At 47.2% G+C, this 21,807-nt stretch overlaps 1 protein-coding gene across 2 annotated transcripts; it reads right to left on the bottom strand.

The window, feature by feature from the left end:
• Window positions 1-4,745: 4,745 nt before the first annotated feature.
• On the bottom strand, window positions 4,746-14,034 carry Mrps10 (mitochondrial ribosomal protein S10). Of its 2 annotated transcripts, none has more exons than XM_055613334.1 (7): window positions 13,972-14,034; window positions 10,339-10,403; window positions 10,185-10,257; window positions 7,450-7,586; window positions 6,447-6,555; window positions 5,498-5,587; window positions 4,746-5,091 (listed from the first exon to the last, which is right to left on the bottom strand). In XM_055613334.1, the coding sequence occupies exons 1-7, from the start codon at window positions 14,017-14,019 to the stop codon at window positions 5,008-5,010; spliced, it is 606 nt and encodes a 201-aa protein (XP_055469309.1). In that variant the 5' UTR covers window positions 14,020-14,034; the 3' UTR covers window positions 4,746-5,007. The 2 variants fall into 2 exon arrangements, with proteins under 2 accessions (XP_055469309.1, XP_055469316.1); XM_055613341.1 differs by having other exon boundaries at window positions 10,185-10,254.
• Between the last annotated feature and the right edge of the window lie 7,773 nt (window positions 14,035-21,807).

Here is a 21,807-nt window from a genome sequence, read left to right as displayed (position 1 = left end):
GAGAAAAAGGAACCGTGAAAAGGGAATGGGAAAATAAGGTTTGGAGATACTGAGACGAGCACGGACACTCGAGTTCTTCAAATAAAAATAAAATTAGGTTTTGTCAGTGAGTGCACACACACGCACCTGTGTGGAGGTCAGAGGACAACTTTTGGGAGTTGGTTCTTTCCTTCCACCATGGGGGGTTCCAGGGATTGAGCTCAGGTTACTAAACTTGGTGGCAAGCACTTTTACCTGCTGAGCCATCTTGCTGGTCTAATAGAGTAGAGGTTTTTGTATTTTGTTTTTAAGACAAAGTCTTACTATGTAGCTGAGGCTCTTTGCATGCGTGTGTGTGTGTGTGTATGTGTGTGTGTGTACAACTGCACAAAGGTCAGAAGACAATCTTCTGAAGTTGGTTTTCTCCTTTCACCATGCCTGGGCCAGGAAACAAACTCAAGTTGTCAGGCTGAAGTGGCAAGTGCCTCTACTTGCTGAGATGTCACCGTGGCCCACGGCCTCTTCTTTCTTCTTTTTCTTCCTTTCTTTCCTTCTTTCTTCCTTTCCTTTTTCCTTCCTTCCTTCTGTCTGCCTTTTTGTTTATTTGTTTAGGCAGGGTCTCTCTATGTAAGGCCTGGCTGTCTTGAAACTCATTAAGTAGACCAGGAAAGCTTAGACCTCACAGAGATCTGCCTGCCTCTGCCTCTCGAGTACCGAGATTAAAAATTTTAAGGTGTGACCATGTTTGGCTACAGCCTTTGTGTGTGTGTGTTTTGAGACAGGGTTTCTCTGTGTAGCCTTGGCTGTCCTGTCCTCACTTTGTAGACCAGGGTGGCCTTGAACTCACAGAGACCCGCCTGACTCTGCCCCCCAGAGTGCTGGGATCACAGGTGTGCATCACCGCTCCTGGCTTTTACAGCCTCTTCTTTGGGGACAGGTGTCACTGTAGCTCAGGCTGCCTTAGATTTAGGGCGTCCTCTTGTCTCAGCCTCCTCAGTGCTGGAATTTCAGGTGTGAAGTCCCAGTTTTGGCTCATAGCCCCTTTAGGTCCTGGGTTTGTCCCTGTCGCTTACCTGAACTCAAACCTCCATTTCTTGGCCCCAGGCTCATTTTCAGCTGAGTGAGTAAGTGAGCAGGTAGAGCTGTTCAGGCGTCAGTGCTCTCTTGTAAAGGGGCTTGTGACATCTGAGCTTTGCTGCTATAGGAGCAATCAGACGGCAGGTGTGGAGGGCAGCCCTGGGAGAGACTTGGCACGGCGTGCAGTCTAAATGGGCATGCCACACGTGTTCCCCCGGAAGCAAAGCTCCCAGCCACACTCAAAGCCAGTCTCTCTCCCTGTCTCTTCTGGGTGGTTCTTCACAACACACAAGCATCACACCACTGCCCTGAGGCGCCTCCGCCAGCTGAAGCTACTCAGTCAACATCGTTCATGCGCCCGGCTCTGTGCCAGCTGCTTTATCTAGACCAGTGTGCCAAGATGAATAGGTAGGTAGTTCCCTACATTCCACTCTGGAATAAACCCCACTGCTAAGTGTCTTGCCTGGGTTTACAGCAGCCAATGTCTGAACTCGAGTCGTAAGTCTGTTTGACTCCCACGTCATTTCTCTGCCTGGCTACGTTTAGTGGAGGAGCACTAATAAACAGGACGAAGGATCACCTGACCAGTGTGCTCGGACCCTGGCTTCCCGAACCACTGTGGCCTCTTGTGCTGTGCGTGTCTGTAACAGGTGGAGGCCAGGGTGCTGAGCCATCTCCCCGGTCCTCCACCGTACTTTTTGAGACTGGGTCTCTCCCTAAGCCTGTGAGCCTGGAACTCACCAATTCAGCCAGACTGGCTGGCAGCAAGTCCCAGCAGCCTCTGTCTGCTTCCCGACTGCTGGGATTGCAGGCACGCAGCGCGTGCCAGCTTTTTAACATGGGTTCTGGGGGATTCCTGCCAGGTCATTGTACATGGCAGGCACTGTACCAGCTGAGCCATCTCCTTGCTCTTCTTTTCTTGAAATCGGTCTCGTTCTACAACCTAGGCTAGCCTCGCGCTGTTGGTGATCCTCCTGCCTCAGCTTTTCACTGCGGCTTGTTTATCCACGTCACTCCTTTTGAAGTGAAACTTGGCATGGGACTGGTTTAATCTTATCAGATTTGTGAGTAAACAAGCAACTTCAAACAAATTCAACAGGACTATCATTGATATGGAAGAGTGTGCTTCACATGAGAGAGAGCAACAGTGTACTTATCCCCTCTCAGCAAGTTTTATGGAGCCTGAAGCGCGCACACACACACACACCCACACACCCACAGTACCCCAGCTCGCCCTAGGTTGAGGCGGGACTATAAGTTCAGGGCCGGCTTTCGTTAATGGTATGACCCTGTCTTTTTTTTTCCCCCATATCTTATTTATTTTTATTAATTACACTTTATTCACTTTGTATCCCCCCTGTATCTCCCTCTCTCCTCCGCTCCCAATCCCACCCTCCTTCTTCCCCATCCATGTCTCTCTCCAAGTCCACTGATAAGGGAGGGCCTCCTCCCCTTCCCTCTGACCCTAGTCTATCAGGTCTCATCAGGAGTGGCTGCATTGTCTTCCTCTGTGGCCTGGTAAGGCTGCCCCCCCCACCCCGGGGTAGGTGATTAAAGAGCAGGCCAATCAGTTCCTGTCAGTGACAGTCCCTGTCCCCATTACTATGGACGCCACTTGGATACTAAACTGCTATAGGCTACCTGTGTGCAGGGGTTCCAGGCCATCACCATGAGTGGTCCTTGCCTGGAGTATCAGTATCAGAAAAGACCCCTGTGCCCAGATTTTTAGGATCTGTTGCTCTCCTTGTGGAGCTCCTGTCCTCTCCAGGTCTTACTATCCTGAGTGAGGTATCCCAGAAGCAGAAAGACACACAGGGTATATACTCACTTATAAGTGGATATTAGGCATAAATATAGGATAAACATACTAAAAGCTGTATGCCTAAGGAAACTAATCAGGAAGGAGGACTCTGGCTAAGATGCTCAATCCCCATTCAGAAAGGCAAAGAGGATGGACATCGGAGGAGGGAGAAAACAGGTTACAGGACAGGAGCCTGCCACAGAGGCCTCTGAAAGGGCCTCGAGGCAGATGCTGAGACTCACAGCCAAACTTTGGGCAAAGCGCAGGGCATCTTATGTAACCCTGTCTTCAAAGGATGGTTTGGCAGCTAAGAGCTCACTGCTGTCAGAGGACCAAACTTCACACCCCCACACCAGGCAGTTCATGGGAGCTTTGAAAGGGATGACCTTTGGCCTCTTGCACACACAGCCGTGCAGAGATACAGAATTAAAATCACATAGAGATAAATGTTGGAAAAGCGCCAGTTTTTGCTGCTGCGCCTTATTTCTTATCGTGTGCTTGGGTGTGCACATGCACAGGTCACTGGACAACTTGGGGCGGTTCTCTCTCAGTGTGTGTTCCGGGGGTGGGGAGTCAGGTGTCTTCCCTAGTCGGCTAAAGAGCCGACGGCATGTATCACTCAGCTGAGTGACCTGGCTCACTGGTATGCATCTGGAAACAACTGGAAACGGGTGCACACTACTGAGGCAGGCTGTGAGGATCAGCCGTGGTGGTGAGCATCTGTGCTGTTTTTACTGACTATAAAAGACAAACACCCCAAATCTTATGTGTGGGTCTTGGCTCCTTTTTAGACTTAGACCTTTTATGCAAAAGTGTGCCAGACAGCAGCTTTGCTAGACTCAGCATTAGTCTTTCTCCTGTCTGACCAGCAAGTTCTTAATTCCGATGCTTGCTCCTGGCATAAGTACATACTCTATGAATGACAGCCAACGTCTGAGCTTAAGGTCAGGCGACGGGGCTGTAATTCTTCCCACGTGATGACAGTGATAGAAATCTAGCACATCAGCAGGGTGTGGTAGAGTACCGACTCTGATACCAGGTCGGGAAATTCGTGTAAGGGGACAGACACAGGCCTGCTTAGGCTGTAAGAAACAAAGTGTACCCCTGTGGCTGCTGTGCCAACCACTCTCTACTCAACCCAAGTCAGAAGGCGCGACCTTTCAGCCGGTGTAGCCTTGCCTCATTCTGGGCTTTACATGCAATTGAATTTCAGAGATAAGTACGTATCTTCAAACAAGGCAGGGACACCTACCAGACAAGAGGGCTTATCCGTGAGGAACTGAAGGAGAAAGACTGACCTGCGCCCAGCTGCACTGGAAAGCCAGGTTCTGGTTAATCCCTGGAATTCAGCATTCTTAGTGCAGCTTCCTGAACAGAAGTTTGACGAGCGAATGAGTCGCAGGACAAATGAAATGACGCTCAGTTTCTTGAGAGCAGCGATGGCCTGCAGTGGCCATGAGCAGCCGCTCCACAACGCTCCGGGCTACACGAGCTGTGTGTGTCAGTGTGGACTCAGTTTCTGAAACAGGGTGCTAGGATCAGGTCATCTGTTGACTGTCACCCCCTGGCAGCATGTGCTGGGCTGCAAGAACGAAAAGACCAAAGAAACCTCTAACTGCACATCTCTCGTTTAACCACGCAGGTTGTTTGAGGGACTTCAAAATAAAACTGTCTACGATAAATGTATCACCCACTTTCTGTTGAATGTTCTTAAAATTGGCACAAACTAGTCAGGCTCGGTGGCATGTACCTTTGATCCAAGCACCTGGGAGGCAGAGGCAGGTGGATCTCTGCAACTTTGAGAAATAAGAATGAATGAATGAACGAATAAATAAATAAATAAAAATAAAATTAGCACAAGCTATTAACAGGTGAGTGGCGCTACGCAGGTGTTTAAATCTGATTCTTTAGTTTCAGGTTATACAGAAGTTTGCTAATGTTTGTTCAAAGCAGAACACAAGCAAAGTCAGGTATAAAGAACGGACACAGTGGTTCTTCCTTGAAGCCACGCCTGCCGCCATGATCCCCTCGGCTGCTCGGGCGTGAGGACTCAGCAGAGCATGGCCAGGCGGACGGCTTCCTCTGGGCTGGAGCGCTCTCCAGGGAGCGCAGCAGGCCTTGACTTTCAGATACAGCACAGGCGGGCAGTCTCACGCTTTGCTTCCTTCGGTCTCCTGGGCAAATGTTCCCCACATTGGCTCCTTGATGTGTTCCGGCAACTTCTGTATCTGTGTCTGAAACAGAAACAAACCAAAGTAGACCAAATGGAAACACAGTGTCGACTCTAGAGTAAACTGTTTACAACCCTGATGCCCTGACCTGTCCCACCCTGCCCCTCTAGGCTGCCCTTGCCTTCTTAGGAGGCCTTCCGAGGAGAGGAGGGAGCAGAGGAGGGAGCGTAAGCATGGTGCATAAGCTGCCTGGTCCCCAGAGACTGCTGAGAGGGGCCATCTTGCTGTCTCCAAGGCCAAACAACCATTAGGGAGACTTCCAAGGGGGCTCAATGAGGACTTGAGGGGTGGGGGGTTGAGCCTGACTCCGCTCCCAGTGTGCCACAGACCATTTCCCCCCACAACCAGGACAAGGCTGGAGAGCACAACAACCCAGCTAGCCCTCAGGAGGCAGGAACTCCAGCCGTACCTTTGTGACTTCCATGGCCACTCCTTCGGGCAGGTTTCGCTGGATATACTCCAAGTAGACACTGGCCGTGCACCCAGTCAGGTGCTTCAACTAGAACAGAAAACGAAGATGTCTGCCACAGTGTCAGATCACAGGGTTCTTTCATTCTTTCTAAGTGCTGAGGCCTGTTCTTCTAAGAAATCTTACACAGAATCCCATTTTAAAACATGTAGGAGGGCTGGAGAGACGGCTCAGTGAGCCCTGGCTGCTCTTGCAAAGGACCCAGATTCAGTTCCCAGCACCACACAATGCACAGCTGCCTGGATGTCAGGTCCACGGGATGCAATTTCCTCTTCTCATATCTGCTGACCACAGGCACACAAGCGGTGCGCAGCCATACATGTGCTCATACACTAAAAATTAACAAAGTTGTCGGGCAAGGTGGTGCACGCTTTTAATCCCAGCACTTGGGAGGTATCTAGGCTAGCCTGGTCTGCAGAGTGAGTCCAGGACAGCCAGAGCTCTGTGATACTGAGAAACCCTGCCTTGAAAAACCAAACCAACCAACTAAACCTCAAATCAATAAAGCTAAAAAAGCTTTTAAAAAACCACCACGTAGGGGCCAACTAGAGGGCTTAAGGAGTAAGGACAACATGATGTGGCATGTGCCCCTAGCCCCACAAATAAACAAGCATTTTGTTTGTTTGTTCGTTGCTTTTTGAGACAGGGTTTCGCTGTATAGCTGTGGCTGCTGCAGACCAAGCTGGACTGGAACTCACAGAGATCCATCTGCCTCTGCCTCCTGAGTGCTGGGATCACAGGCGTGCCCACGCCTGCCCTCTACCACCCAACACAAATAAATAAATGGGTTGGCTGAAAGGAAGGGCTGGGCAGATGGTAGACTGAGGTCATGTTACATGCTAATGAAGCCTGCTGTTCCCGGCACCTCGATGGGCAGAGTGAAACCCACCTCCAAACACCTGTACAGCGTCCTCATCTCATACTGAACTCTGTGCTTCTTGAAGATGTGCACTGACTTGAGAAGAGTGAAGCGCTCTATTTTCCTTGGCGGTTCATGTCTGAAATGAATGGACAGAGCAAACTGAAGCTCAGTGGTGTTACGTGTGAGTCACTGATACGAAGGCATCATAGAGGAGGTTTGCAAGTCAGGCTCGCTCAATTACAGGCTAACTGCTAGTCACTGGCTACCACTTGTCAAGCCTCCTCATAACAGCTGCTGCCACAAAACTCAGGCCAAAATAAACACTTCAAATACAAGAACCTCTTCCCACACCCCGGACAAGCAGTGCAAGAACGTGCAGACACAGCCTGCCACCTGATACCCCTCAGGTTCCCCCTCACGTGCCAAGCCTGCCTGCTACCAAGAGCGGCAGCACCGCTGAACACAACTGTAATGTCTGCTGTTAGGGAAACTCGGGATATCCTGACGATCACAGAAACTGTCTGTTCTGGGAAACCATTCAGTCTTCTGTTTTTGCTACAAGCGTAGACTGGCAGAGCCTCAGGCGAGCCTGTTCAACACCAGAAGGAGCAGGTGCCAAGAGGCAGCTCCAATTTAGGCTCCAGTGACTGCAAGACTCCAGTGAGCTGCACAAAGCTCACCTTATTTGAAGCTCCCAGGAAGCTGGTGTTGTTCAGGGAAGTTGCACATGATGGAGGTGTTAGCTAGTGAACTATCAAGCCTGGACAGTGCCTCAGAGACCCATCTCACAGAGATCCCAAACAGTCAGTGTAATTTCCAGAAAAGGTTGCTTTCATTTTCCGTGTTTCCTCATTCTAATACTGGCTGACAGGAAACAACACCACTTCGCAGGTTAACACAGGACAGGCTTCAACTTTACCCACAGATTTATCCTGTCTCACAAGCTCAGACCTACCTGGGATCACGGTCAGCTTCCTGTCTGATCATATGATGGCAAACAACAGGTCAGATTAGGAAAGGTCATACTCACACTTTAATAGAAATGCCAAGTTCTTTAGCAGCGAGCACAGCAAAATACTCGTAACTGTCTAACACAGCCTTGTCATGGGCCTTCACTAAAATGGACAGGCGTTTGTACAATGTGTCTGGCTCATCAGAAGTGGTTATCTAAAATAAAAAAGACAAGTTTTGGTTTTGGTTCTTGTAATGTTTAAAACCAGCAAATTTAATGTATTATTGTTTGAATGACTTCAGAGTTTAATAGTAAATGAGAACAAAAGCAAGCGATGTTCTGAAACTGTCAGCTTATGACCTTCCAACCCTGCCAAAGTCTACAACCTTCAAGGTCACTACAACATCACTATGGATGTTCCAGTTTAACTAGCTTAGCCCCCAGTCCCTAGTGAGAAGGGCCTCAGAGTCTGTCAGCAAGTGACCCGGTCGTAGTGGGGACTGAAAAGCTCTCCACTGGTGGCTGACAATGAGAGCTGTATGATCCCTGCTCCAACGTGTGCACTGTTTTAAGGTAGGATAATGTCACTTGTGCTAATGCTCATGGCATTTCTACAAGGACAAACTGAAGACACAAATTAAAGTGCTTATAAATCGTTAAACACTGCAATTGTTATACAAAATGCAGCTAGCTCTATTCATGCCTTTTTACTAGGATTTATTCATGTATGGTTGGCCTGTCTTCACACAGAAATTACTCATGTCTAATTAAAATGTTATGACACTGGCTGGACCTTCCACACTAATACCCAAAGACCTTAGAAATAATGGGCTTGACATTTCTGACTTCTTCCAAGAGGTGAATTATCTTCATTTCATTCACCCATTAAACCAGTAAATGTTATTACTAATCCAGTGAGTCAGGGTTAAATTACTTCACCCTTGAAAAGAGAGCTACTTAATAACCAAGAAGGAAGGTATCTATTCGCAATTATTCCAAATAAGATGGCTGGAAAAACAGAATTAACTGATCTTTACATCAAAATTGGGGCTGCAGAGAGGGTGTATTCTTGTAGGGTTTGTTTTATTTACTAATTTAATTTTCTTTCTTTTTTTTATTTTTGTGATGTTAGAGAGTGCTAGGCAAGAACTCTACTACTGAGCTAACCTTAAGCACCCCTATTGGGTTTTAAAACTATTGTGAATTTGCAGCAAGTCTCAAAGTATTTCTGAAGATGTCCTGTGAGATCATCCTCATTTTAGTTTGGGCTAGTCTGACATCTAATATCACAGGTCTGATTTCTCAGAGGTCCTTAAGTACCCAGAACAAGTCGTAAAGAGGCGGTGTGTGCATGTACGTACATACATATGTATGCATGCAGAGGTCCGAGGATAACTTCTCTGTTCCTGCGATGTGGGTTCTGGGAAATGAACTCGGTCAGGTTGGGGGCAAGCACCTCCACTCGCTGAGCTACTTTCCTGGCAGTCTATCGTATTATTAAAAAGCAAAACATTTAAATTAAGTTTATTTGTCGGTGTGCATGCTACGGCCTACAGACGGAGATCAGGACACCTGTGGGAATTGGCTCTGACTTTTTACCATGTGGGTCCTAGGGACTGAACTCAGGTGTCAGACTTGGTGGCAACTGTCTTTACCCACTGAGTTACCTCACTGGCCAGACCATATATTTTGAAACAGGGTCTGTCCCTGAACCTGGAGCTTAATGACTGGGCTGGCCTGTCAAGCCAGCAAGCCCCAGGGGTCTCCCTGTCTACTCCCCTCAGCACCGGCTTATAGGAACGTGCTCCTGCACCCAGATTTTTATGTGTATGCTGCAGATCCAAGCCTGGATCCTCATGTCTGCCCAGCAAGCACTTTCCTCACTGAGGTAACGCCCAGCCTTTCAGCCACCTCTTACAGGTGTGGCCCTGCAGCGTCTGAGCTAGAGACCAGCATTTGCACATACTGCCATGGGTGTGTCACCAATGTTCACTGAGTGAGTAAGGAAACGCAGACAGCTGCCACTGTAGAAGAGACAATTCTGTGTGCTGGGATGATATAAATGGGCTCACACCACACTACAAAGATTAATTTTTGAAGTGGAAATGGAAAGATATGGAACTTTTAGAACTTCAGAAAGACATCTCAAGTAACCTTATCACTGAATATAAGGCAGGAGGATTAGGAGTTCAAAGTCACCCTTGGCTACACAGCTGGTTCAAGGCTAGCCCGGGATAGACAGCATCTTGTCCTGAACTCTGTAAGGTCACATAACTACTTGTGTATTCCCACTGCTGTCAATGACCCGCTTCAATGTGGGCAGAGCACACTGCACAGGCCCAGGCTCAATATTCAAAAGAAAAGACTTGAAGGCCACAGAGAAGTTCTTTTCTGTAACACAACATCAAGAATTCAGCATCACTCACTATCACACTCCTGAATAATGCCGAGCTAAGAGCAAGAAACTGCTCATTACCAGTTATTTGGGGTAAGTAAAATACTCCTTTAGGACATACTGACAGCATGAAAAATAGCCCAGGAGTTCCCAGGAACATCACAGTCTGCATTGTGCACTTGCCGGTTTTCTAGAACAAAGAAGTCTATGTGTTTGGGAAACAGGCCTGAATGAAATAACCAGGAAAAAAGGAAATGACTAACGTAATTCTTTTTGCTGCTGCTGTTTTCTGAGATGGGGCTGCATGTAGCCCAGGCAGGCCTTGAACTTGCTATTAACTGAGGATGCCCTACCTGCAGCTCCTTTGTCCTGGGGCCAGAGGCTTTCAATGCCATGCCCTGCCTGACGGGGTACCTACCGTAGGGTTGGTCAAATCCTTTGGAATGTCCATGTGCAGGCTTGACCGTGGCACCCACTTTGTACTGCAACTGCTGTGTGGGGAGAGAGGAGCCTCAGTCAACAGCACGGAGCCCCGTTTTCTAGCACAGCTAAGCAATCGAGTTCATACTTACAGCAGGAGGCCACCGGCTTTGGTTGTAGTGCTCTCAGAGCCATTTACAGACAAATTCCCCAATTCCTAAAAAGAGCGGAGGGGATAGGTGTCAGAAATAGCGCCCAGAGCATAGGTGAGAAGGTGCATGGTATTCAGAAAAAGGGTCTCAACCTACAGAGGAAGATACTGGGCATCAGGACGACCAAATCAGACTTCGTCAAAAACAAAGTGCTGGCTGAGCAGTGGTAGCACACACCACCTTTAATCCCAGCATTTGGGAGGCAGAGGCAGAGGCAGGCAGAGCTCTGTGAATTTGAGACCAGCCTGGTCTACAGAGTGAGTTCCAGGACAACCAGAGCTACGCAGAGAGAGAGACCCTATCTTAAAAAAAAAGCCCCAAACCAACCAACCACACAAAAACAAAGTGCTTACTGCTCTTAGCACTCTGGATCAGTTTCCAGCACCCACACCTCTATAACTCCAGTTCCAGGTTATGTGGGACCCTCTGGCCTCCGTGGACACCAGTGTGCACGTGGTGCACAGAAAACTCACGACGGTACACACACACGAATTAAAACAAAACCAAAACAACTTAGCTAGGCATGTGGCACATGCCTTCGATCTGAGTACTTGGGGGTGGAGAAGAAAGATCCATGAGTTCAAGGACAGCCAGATCTACAGTGTGAGACTTGGTTCCAGAAACAAAACAGAGAACAAAAACTTTTAAATTACTTGCTTGTGTAACTTAATCTGTTAGCAGCTGGGATACTCGTGGCTTGGACGAAGCACCGTTGTTGTAAATCACCCACACTACTGCGCACACCTCTCCCACACCCATCACTAACTGACGGGAGAGCTGCCCTAACCCAGCGCAGCACAAGCCCTTGTAGTGAGCGCCCCCTGGTGGAACTGTTTTAGGAGGCAAATGGTGTTTCTCAGCCACCCACAAACACTAAACTTTCCTGGGATTAGAAGTATAACCTTGGTCAGGCATGGTGGTGCACACCTTTAATCTCAGCCTCAGGAAAGCAGAGGCATGCAGATCACTGTGAGTTCCAGCCCAAGTCTGCTCTGGAAAGAGTCTAAGACAGCCAAGGCTACACAGAGAAACCCTGTCTCGAAAAACCAAAAGCCTGGAAAGCAGCAAAACAAACTCTTTAAAACTACAACAAAGATGGAAGTAACAGGGAGGCACAGGTAAAGCTTAATTAAAACTACTAATGGACGCATTTAACACAGCCTGCGCTTGGCATGCTGGTGAACGCTTTTAATCCCAGCGACTGGGAGGTAGGAGGATCTGAGTTGGGGGCCAGCCTGGTCTACAGAGCAAGTTCCATAAAAGCCAGGATTAAACAGAGACCAACCAGTCCATGCATCCACGTCCTTGCTCTTTACTTATGCTGGGAGACCCGTTTCCAATCTAATCTGGCTTACAGGTGAGAAGAGACACCAGGCACAATGCATCTCATTCCTCACACTCACAGTGAGCGCTCCTACATCAGTGAAACAGGTACTGTTTCCCAGGCATGCTCCTCCTCTGAAACTGTGGTTCATTTGGGGCTGCATGCAACACAATCTGGCCTCCGGGCAGAGAGCTGAGGATGGCCACGAGCGCCCAGTATGTCTGCCCGCACCTCCCACTGCATCAAGCTTAATTTTTTTTTTTTTTAGGGTGTGTGTATGGGCAGATCTGGCTAGATAAAGTTTTCTTACAAATGCAAAGATTTCACTCTATTTTTCTTTTAAAAATTTCTACATGTGTATATCTGTGTCTACATGCATGTGAAGGGGCCAAGTGTGTAGAGGCCTGAAGAACCTGCTGGGTGTCATCCTCTGTCACTGGCCACCTATTTCTTAAAGGCAGTGTCTCCCCTGTCCCAAGACTCTAATCTTCTTGGCTAGTCTGGAGGCTGCAGCGGAGCCTTGGAACTGTGAACCACAGGTGAGCGTGAATGCCAACCACTTGTTAGGCTGGTGCTGGAATCCGAACTCATGGCTCATGAAACCCAGTCCTTGAGGTTGCACAAGTGCTCTTAACCACCTCTCCGGGCACTGTACATTTTTCCTAAGAATGGCAGTTATGCCAGAGTGTGCCAAGACTTCTCATGAGTCCTTAGACAGAAGGCCTGGAACCAAAACTCACTTAGACATTACTCGGGACTTTGGTACTTTCACTCCCTCACTGGTTTACAGTGCACTTTTCCAAAGCTGTGAGTTCTACCATAAGAACAAACGACAAGATGCAGAAACAGACATGAGAATAGAGCTGCTTTTTCTATGAGGCTAGATTCTAAAGCATTACACTTCATTAAATTTGCTTTTGCAGGCTGGAGAGAGGCTCAGAGGTTAAGAGCTCCGACTGCTCTTCCAAAGGTTCTGAGTTCAATTCCCAGCAACCACATGGCGGCTCACAACCATCTATAGTGAGATCTGATGCCCTCTTCTGGTGTGCAGGCAGCACACTGTGCACATAAATCTTGAAAATAATTTTGCTTTGGAAAAGTTTTCCTAAAGAGTTAACTATTTGACCCGTGAAGACTACAAGGCTGGAGTGATGGCTCAGCAGCTCTTTCAGAGGACCCGAGTACCACTGAAGGCTAAGAATGTGTAGTTCAGTGGCAGAACCTTTGTCTGGTGTGGGCAAGGCCCTCGGCTCAATCTCTAGTACAAGTATATACATATGTATATATATGTGTGTGTGTGTGTATATATATATATATTGTGTGTGTGTGTGTGTGAGACACAAGTTCACGGAGCCCAGTCTGGTTTTGAACTCTATATAGCTGAGAATGATTCTGAACTTCTGATCCTCTTGTTTCTATCTATCACGTGCTGGTATTACAGGTATGGGCCACCATCTCTGGGGTATTGTCTAACAACATGCCTAATAACAGTCAAACAGTGTAGCGACTGAGCTACATTCTCAGCCTCCCCCCAATTGTTTGTATGTGGAGACAGTCTCACTAAGCAGAGCAGGCTGGTGGCAATCTTCCTCTTGCTTTCCAAGTACTGGTATTACAGTGTGAGCCCTCGCGGCCGGTTCTCAGCTTTATTTTCGAATCTACTAAAGGCCATTGGTAAACTTACAAAGGTCACGAGGCCAAAGTTCCTGAGAGCCACCTAGTTTGTTTTTAATTTAAATTTAGGATCTCAGTATGTAGCCTAGCTATCCTCGAACCCAGAACCCCGCCGGCCTCAGCCTCCTCAGTGCTGCGATTAATGCCTGGAGAACGCCTCGCAGGTTCTCTTTCCTCAGAGAACCTCGCGAGGGAACCCACCCCCTTGACCTGGGAGCCCTTCCCAACCCCCGGGGGGAAGGAGGGCGGCTCACAGCAGCTCCACGCGAGGTTTCCGAGAACCCAGCCCTGGCTCAGCTCCTAGGCATCCGAGGCTAGCTTCCTGTCTTCTCTGCTCTCGGGGTTTCCATTACCCTTTCTAACGTGGAAGGGAGGTTCCTGAAAATGCTTTCCTCATTTTCCCTCTCTGACAGTCTATGGAGTTCTCGTTCCCGTCTTGCTGAATCCCGCGCGAGAAAAATCCGCCCTTTTCTTGTCGCTTTCTAAGAAGACTACGAACCGGCCGGGCAGGGGGTGGCAGCGGGACTCGGCGTCGGCGCCTTCGGCCGGTCAGGGTCGCCCGCCCACCCCTTTACCTGCTGCAGGCGCCGGCACACAGCTACACACGCTGCGCGCGCCGCCATCTTGACGCCCTGACCTCCCAGGAGCGCTTCCGGGGTCACAACATTGTCCTCGAACCATAGAGTTCGACAAAGAGAGAGTGTCTCTGTGTTGGGGCTCTGAAACAACCATAGAGATGTGGCTCCTTGATTTTTTTTTTTTTTTAAATGCATGGATTATTAACTGATTCATTTAAATTTTTTGAGAGGGTGCGTCGCTTTTGCCGTCTGGATAAACTGGCTTCAGCCCCTATCTGGTTACCAGGTTCTATCTATATGCTATTTATAATCCTATTTGTCTTGGGTGGTTCTGTTTGTTTAGAGACAAACACAACAAAACACATTCTTGGAAAGAAATTTGCCGCTACTACTAAGCCCAAATTCAAAAGCCGTCTTATTCTGAAACTTTATTCACATCGCTTGGAACGCCTGCTTTGTTGATGGAAAATTCTAAACTTTGTTTTTCAAAATGCCTTCATATTGCAATTAGCATACACTTGGAGCTCTGGTCTTCATTTAGCTGGGTGACTTGATCAAATTTCTTCTTTACTTTGAATCCGTTTTCTCATTTGTCACGTGGAGGTGAAGATAAATGATACTTGCAGTAGAGGATAAAATGAGATGCTGGTAGGGCGTTTGGTACAACACCTAACACATGACAAATGTCATCTCGAATTTATCACATTAGATCTCTTCTACATCCCGGGCCTTAAGAGGTTTTAGGGGAAATGAATAAGGATCAACTTGATGAGAATGATGTATTGTATCTCAATAAAGTATCATGCAAATGTGAAGTTGTGGCTCCCACAAGTAGTCATTTGTTGCCTTACTTGGCAGGCAAGAGAACTAAGGGCAGGGTGATTTGGTTCAGATGGCGCCTCAAACTGATGAAAGAGCTGAGAACAGAAACATTTTCCTGCCCCTCGGGCTGCCCTCTACGTGGAGGTGTTTCTGTTCCTCTGTGTGGAAACAGAATCTTCATTAGTACCTGGCTGGAGTTGGCTGTGCTGTGCCTGGGCAGGTAACCCAGAGGCCTCCTCAGAATTAGGCTCTCTCTCAGCTGGTGACTGTGCTGCACCTATAATGTTGGTGACAGAACAGCTTGGAAAGGACTCTCACTTGGGTTACCCAATCTCATCCTCACGGAAATAATCTTAACTTTTTGGTAGAGAAACTGAGGCTCAGAGGTGAGTTGACTTGGCCAAGGTCATATGGTGAGTTACAACTGAACCCATAATTGTGAAGGCTCACAATCCTAGTTCAAGGCCCGCTGGACCCATGCAGTGCTCTAGTTCTGTCTGACGATGACCGGCTTTTGATGTCTCTTTTGGATGAGAGGACTAAAGCTACCACTGTCCTTTTCACCCCACTTCACAAAGACAGTTTTATCGGCTTGGTGGCATGATCTGCTCATCGGAACCAGAGAGGCGTGCTCGAAGCAGCCTTAGGGACTGGGTGTCCCCCTCTGCTCAGAGGCCTTGGCCTTTGCTGTGGTGGGTTCTCACAGCTGAGAGTCGGCTCTTTCCGAGTGTGGCCACTGCAGCTGCCGTTGGTTCTGATTTCTCCACGTCTATGCTCAAATGTGGGGGTTTACTGAGATCCTCTTATCTTCCTCACCTGAGCCATGTCGTAGGACAGAAAACTGTATTTTAGTGTAATGCCTCGGGGCCAAGTGTGAAAGTTAGGGTCTAAAGTTAGGGCTTCGAGTGCTGTGACCAAAGCAACTTGGGGAGTTTATTTGGCTTACACTTCCATATTATAGTTCATCATCAAAGGAAGTCAAGACAGGAAGTCAAGCAGGACAGGAACTTGAGGCAGGAGCTGATGCAGAGGCCATGGAGGGGTGCTGCTTACTCGCTTGCACTTCAGGACTTGCTCAGGCTGCTTCCTTATAGAACCCAGGACCGTGAGCTCAGGGGTGGCCGCACCCACCTCCATCATCATAGGAAATGCCCCGAGGCCTGCCTACAACCCTCTCTTAGGAAGGCATTTTCTTAATTGGTCTTCCCTGCTCTCAGATGACGAGCTTGTGTCAAGCCGATATAAAATTAGGCAGCACACACCATAAAGGAAAAAGCCACGGTTTTGCCAGCAGTAGAGCTGGCATGATAGGGTCAGTCACTTTCATATTCTGTATAATACCCACATTTGCACTACGTGTTGCAGAAAGGAGTCAGCACATACATGCTGTTCTTAGCTTAGCACACACACTGGGCATGGTTTGCTTGGTCCACGTTAACTCCTCCTCCCGATCCAGATATCCCTGGAAGAGTTTTGGTACTAACTAGAGGCATGATTTTTCCCTCGACATATTTTATTTATTAATTTTATGTATGTGCATGGAAGTCAGAGGACAGGAAACTTTCGGGAAGTGGTTCTCTCCTTCCACCATGTGGGGACTGGGAATTTGAATTCAGATCTCCAGGCTTGGCAGCAAGCACCTTTACCTTTGAGTCATCTCAGTGGCCTCAACATTTGGGTTTTCAAGAAGTGTTTGGGGCCAAAGATCCACAGAGTCAGGGAGGAGTGCACGGAGTGATAATGAGAGAGGCAGAGACACCCCCAGTCTTGGAGACTTGGCCAATCATTGCCAGGAGATTGACCCCTGAGTGACAAACCCCTTTGTCATCCCATATGATCTGCTGGGAAGAGACGAGACTTAAGGTTAGTTATTTTAGAGACTGTATTAGCCCACAGTCTCTTCCACTTGCCAGCACCCTGAATGAAGCACAGTTTTAAAGATTCAGTTCCTGTCTCTGCTCGTTGGTTTTTTTAGGCCCCAGGCGGCAGGTGGGTCTGGAAACTCCAGGCATACACAGGAACCTTGGCGCGTACTCTGGGGCACCAGCAGCGTTCTGGAGTGGGCAGTTACCACAGTTCCCTTTCCTGCAGCTGGAACTTTTAAACATCTGGCTCAACCGAGAGGAACTATTCTAGTTAGTTCTACAAGAACGCCTTGCTTTAGGCCCAGAAAACAGCCGCAGGTAAAGTAGGTTATATCCTATTTTGACTGTACCAATTGTTTTTGTTTGTTTGTTTTCTCAAGACAGGGTTTCTCTGCGTAGCCCTGGCTGTCCTGGAACTAGCTTTATAGAGCAGGCTGGCCTACAGCTCAGAGATCAGCTTGCCTCTGCCTCCTGAGTGCTGGAATTAAAGGTGTGTGCCAACACTGCCTGACTATCCAATTGTTCTGCTTTTAAAGAGATTCCTCTTCAGAAGATTTGTTCTCTCAGCTGGGCTCAGTAGTGCATGTTTGTAAGCCCAGCACTTGGGGAGGCAAAGGAAGGCAGATTTATGTGAGTTTGAGGTGAGCCTGGTCTACAAAGTGAGTCCAGGACAGCCAAGGCTACACAGAGAAACCCTGTCTCAACAAACAAACAGATTTGTTCTCTCCCTGTATGTATGTATGCACTGTGTGTGATGTGCATGTTTGTGTCCTGGAGGTCAGGACGTAACTCAGAAGTTGGTTCTCTCCTCCCACTTTGTAGTATCCAGGGATCCAACTCGGTGTCAGGCCCGGCCTCTTTGTCTGCTGAGGCATCTTACCATCTCTTTTGAGACAGAGTATTGTGTGGCTCAGATGGCCTAGAACTTGCCACGTAGCCAAGGGTGGTCTGGAAATCCTGCCCCTCATGCTTCCACGTCCCTGGCACTGGGATCATAAGCAAGCACCATCATGCCTGACTTTGCCTCTCTTGCATGAAGGAAGCGCTCTACCCTTCTACAGCTTTTCTGTTGTTGCTGTTAAGAATCACTAATTTCATTTTTCCCAAATATTCTTTTACAGTTCTTTTATGTAGATATCTGTGGTCCACAGAGCACATTTGGTTTTTTAAAATGCCTTCCAAATTATGTTTGGATTAAAAATCCATCCAGTTGCCTAGAACATACATCTCATCTGACTGGCTGTACCTGGAGAAGACAGTCCTGTGGAAATCAGAATTCAACATTCTTTCTTTCCTTTTTTTTTTTTTTTTTTAAAAAAAGACAGAGTTTCTCTGTGTAGCCTTGGCTGTCCTGGACTTGCTTCGTAGACCAGGCTGGCCTCAAACTCACAGAGCTCTGCCTGCCTCTGCCTCCCTGAGTGCTGGGATTATAGGCGTGAGCCACACTGCCTGGCTTGGAATTCAACTTTCATTTGCAAAAGAATGAGTGCTCTTCCTTACACAGAGTATGCCCGGGCAGAGAGGCCTTAGCGGACGACCACAGAGGACCGGCTCTGAAATGCCCCGAAGGTGTGTGCGGGGAAGTTCTCGGTATTAATAGAGTATAAACTTTGCTCTTCCAATGGTGAGCTGGACCAGCCCCCCACCCTCATCTGCGTTTGCTCAGTATTCAGTTCTTCTGAGTGAAGCAACTGGCACAGCTATCTTTGCATACACGATTACAGGACTGAAAGTGTCTAGTACAGGTCATGGAGACAGACAGACTGACTGACTGAGTGCAACAGTGGGACTGGAATCTTGCTAAAAGCTGACTCAGTTTACAACCCTGGCTGTATGTGTACTGAATCTAGACCAGCTATTTTGATACAGGATGACATAAAAAAAAATTAAAGTTCTAAAAAGGACAAACTGTATCAAACACAAAATTTCAAATTTCTTCTAAAGTTTACTGCTGACTAAAAGTAAACGCATATAAATTTTGGAAATTCATATTAAAATGCTAATAAATCAGGATAAACCTATTGTTGAGGACTTACGGTAAGATTTCTTTTCTTTCTTGTCTTGAGGGGAGGGTGGACGGTCACAGTATGTAGGCCTGGCTGACCTGGAACTGGCAGAAATATATAGACTAGCCTGGGCTTGAACTCTCAGAGATCTGCCTGCTTCTGTTTCCCAAGTGCTGAGAAGAGTTAATGGGAGGCACAGTTTGGAGAATGCCATGTCTTCAAGTGGCTCATTTATTACTCAAGGAGCAGAGATGTAAATCCTGGTCCTGGCTTCCCCAGGCAGGAACACTTTAATGAGAAGAGTATCTGACCAGAAGACCTAAACTCACTGTCCACAGAAGCCACTGGACAGGCGAGATGGTGGTTAGCATTGACCACGCATCCAGGAATCGTCCATGGCCGAAAGAAGGAGTATGTGAGCAGAGTGAGACTCAAAAAAGATAACCATTGATTTCAGGGCAGCTGATGCAACAGAGTCAGGTTTTCAAAAACAAATCCGACTGTGTATTTGGTTACACTTCTACTGGATGAACTGACCATCTTGGAACGGTTTCTCAGACAGTTGATTGGCTGGAGCGTCCTTAATGCTCTCCTGTTCTCTTCTGCAAAAGCGTTGCAATCATTTAAAGCAAAAGCCAACAACAAAAAACCCAAACCAAAGCAGCTCACCGCTAACACTCAGAACAGAAGACAGCTTAGGACCTGCCAGTCCACCACCACCAACCACAACCATCACCACCACCACCATCATCATCATTTTAATTTAAGAAATGCACCTTTAGAGGACAGGTCTATAAAACATCTTTATTCATTTATTACATATGATGTTTAAATAGAACTTTGCTTTCCATCTTCAAACTTTTTTTTTTTAACCCCTGGAAAATAAGACTTTTGATTCGCCTTAACAAAAACTGACCTAGGAAGGAACATTTTTAGCAAAATGTTATTATAAAATTCATTAGAAAATACTGTCCTCTTTGTTTTTCTTTTTTCCTTTTTTTTTTTTTTGCCAAAATGTTACATAAAATCCTTATTAAAAATACACACATTACAAAAGAAAAACCATGAGTTGAGCACACACAGCACTCTGCTGTGCACTCCAGAAACATACAGTGAAGCACATTAGAGATTACGATGTTAACTTAGAACAGTGCAAACCTGAATTACATCCTGATATGAGGGCATGCAAACCGCTGGCCGAGGGTGCACCAGAACAAAAGCGGAGCAGGAAGCAGTCACAGCCACTATTTAAAAACGTTTTCCTTTTTATTACATTAATTTTTTTCAAAAATACTTTTCTTTACAATAGAACTCCTAGAAAATATTTACAACCTTCCTCTAATAAAATATAACAGCAGTTAAATATATTTGAAAATAAGATGGGTTTTTCCATAAAATAGATCTGTTAACTTTTTATATACAAGCTTTCTCAAAGGGAGTCTAAATTCATTACTGAAAAACCATCGAGTCAGTGGGAGCCGTGTGAAGAAGACATTAACCATTGGGAAGGGGGTGGGGTGGGGGCAGCTAAAACACAACACGCACATGCAGGTAGAATCATTTCCGGGAGGAAAAAAAGTGCAATTTTTACTAGGAAGTCAATTAAACTTTAAGTTGATAGTTGGGAAATACAAACTCAAGATATCTGAACTGTCATTAAGGAGGAGTTCTTTGGTTCTTTCAACTCAAAATAATCATTACGCTATACTGCATGAAAAATCGAAATTAATTGTGGCAGGTCAGTTTATTCCTAAGGTTTTCAACTGGGCAAATCCCCAAGCGGAAGGAGGATACGGACCTCCTGGGGTTCTCTGGGCATTTGCTCTTTTCTGTAGCTAAACAGACGCAAAGACAGACAGGGCCCTGCGGTCCGCTGAAGAGTGGCACCCGGAAGGGTTCTGAAAGGAAGCTCATGCAGTTTTTAACTCAACACTTCTGAGAGCAATCACAGGCTAGAAACAACCCTTTGAAAGGACAGCAAGGAAAACATACCCCCCCCCCACCCCGTTCCCACCTAGAAAGGACCTCAAGATACTTCTAAAAAACAGTGATGGAAAGGAAAAGAATCTTTGTAAATAGTCTTCCCCTTGTGGCTCTCCTGAGACTTAGAAGCCACTGCCTGAGTGAGGGCTGTGGTGGGTCACGGTGCCCTGGCCGCGAGTATATGCCAAATGGTTTTGTAGAATCCAACGTGAAGGGAGTCCAGCCCCACTCCTCTGCTAGGATGCTCTCCAATGCCGAGCTGATCATGGGCCAGCACAGTGGTCCAGCGCGACAGCTGTACTTACACAGAGATGGGGAGCTAGTCTACTCAAGGAGGGGTCAAGACCTGAAGACACCTGGCCTGGAGGCCACAGGCCATGGACACAGAGGGGAGGCTGACTGCCTCCTCCATGCCAGGGGCAGCGTTCCAGTCTGTCTGTGCACTAACAGTGGGAGGGAGTCAGCCCAACTAAGCACAAAAGCCTGGGCAATGACATTTTTGAAGGATTACAGGTTTATTGCCTTCAAGTACAATTGGCGCCCCCTGCTGTCAGGGGCAGAGCAAAGTCATGTAGCTTAGAGAAGTCCAGGATTGCTTTGGTAAGTGGCTTGGAACGAATACATTCATTGTCTGAATGCAAGCACTGTAGCGAACTTCGATCTGAAAACATTTGTGTTGGTTTTCAAAGCAGCTCCCATTGCAGCTGCTATGTCTATGCGTTAGAAAACCCTATCTCTTTGTAGCTAACATCTAGGCAAACCTCAGTCCCGCACACACAAGTTAGAGCAAATCGGAGTGAAAAAAGGTTTCACAGTATGTTCAAGTGGTGCAAAGTAAGTTCAGAACTCCACTGGCCATGAACCATGTTGAAAAAAAAAAAAAAAGGAAAAAGAGAGAAAGAAAAGAAGGAAGAAAGACAGACACGGGTTCTTCTGACCTGAGAGAGAATGCTTTCTGGCAGGTCAGAACAGAATAAAAATAATTCTTGGTGGGGAAACATGGCCTAAAGTCCCAGCATGAATGGGGTAAACTGCTTCCTACACACACACACACACACACACACACACACACACACACATATTCACAGCAAGCAAGTTTGGAGACAAAAGGCAACCAGGGTGGCTGACATTTGAAAGCAAAGCAACACGAATGTGAG

This window comes from Psammomys obesus, unplaced genomic scaffold (genome assembly GCF_907164565.1).
Source record: "Psammomys obesus unplaced genomic scaffold, mPsaObe1.curated_primary_1811, whole genome shotgun sequence".
Classification (NCBI taxonomy): Eukaryota; Metazoa; Chordata; class Mammalia; order Rodentia; family Muridae; genus Psammomys; species Psammomys obesus.
This window is presented reverse-complemented; position numbering and strand designations above follow the sequence as displayed.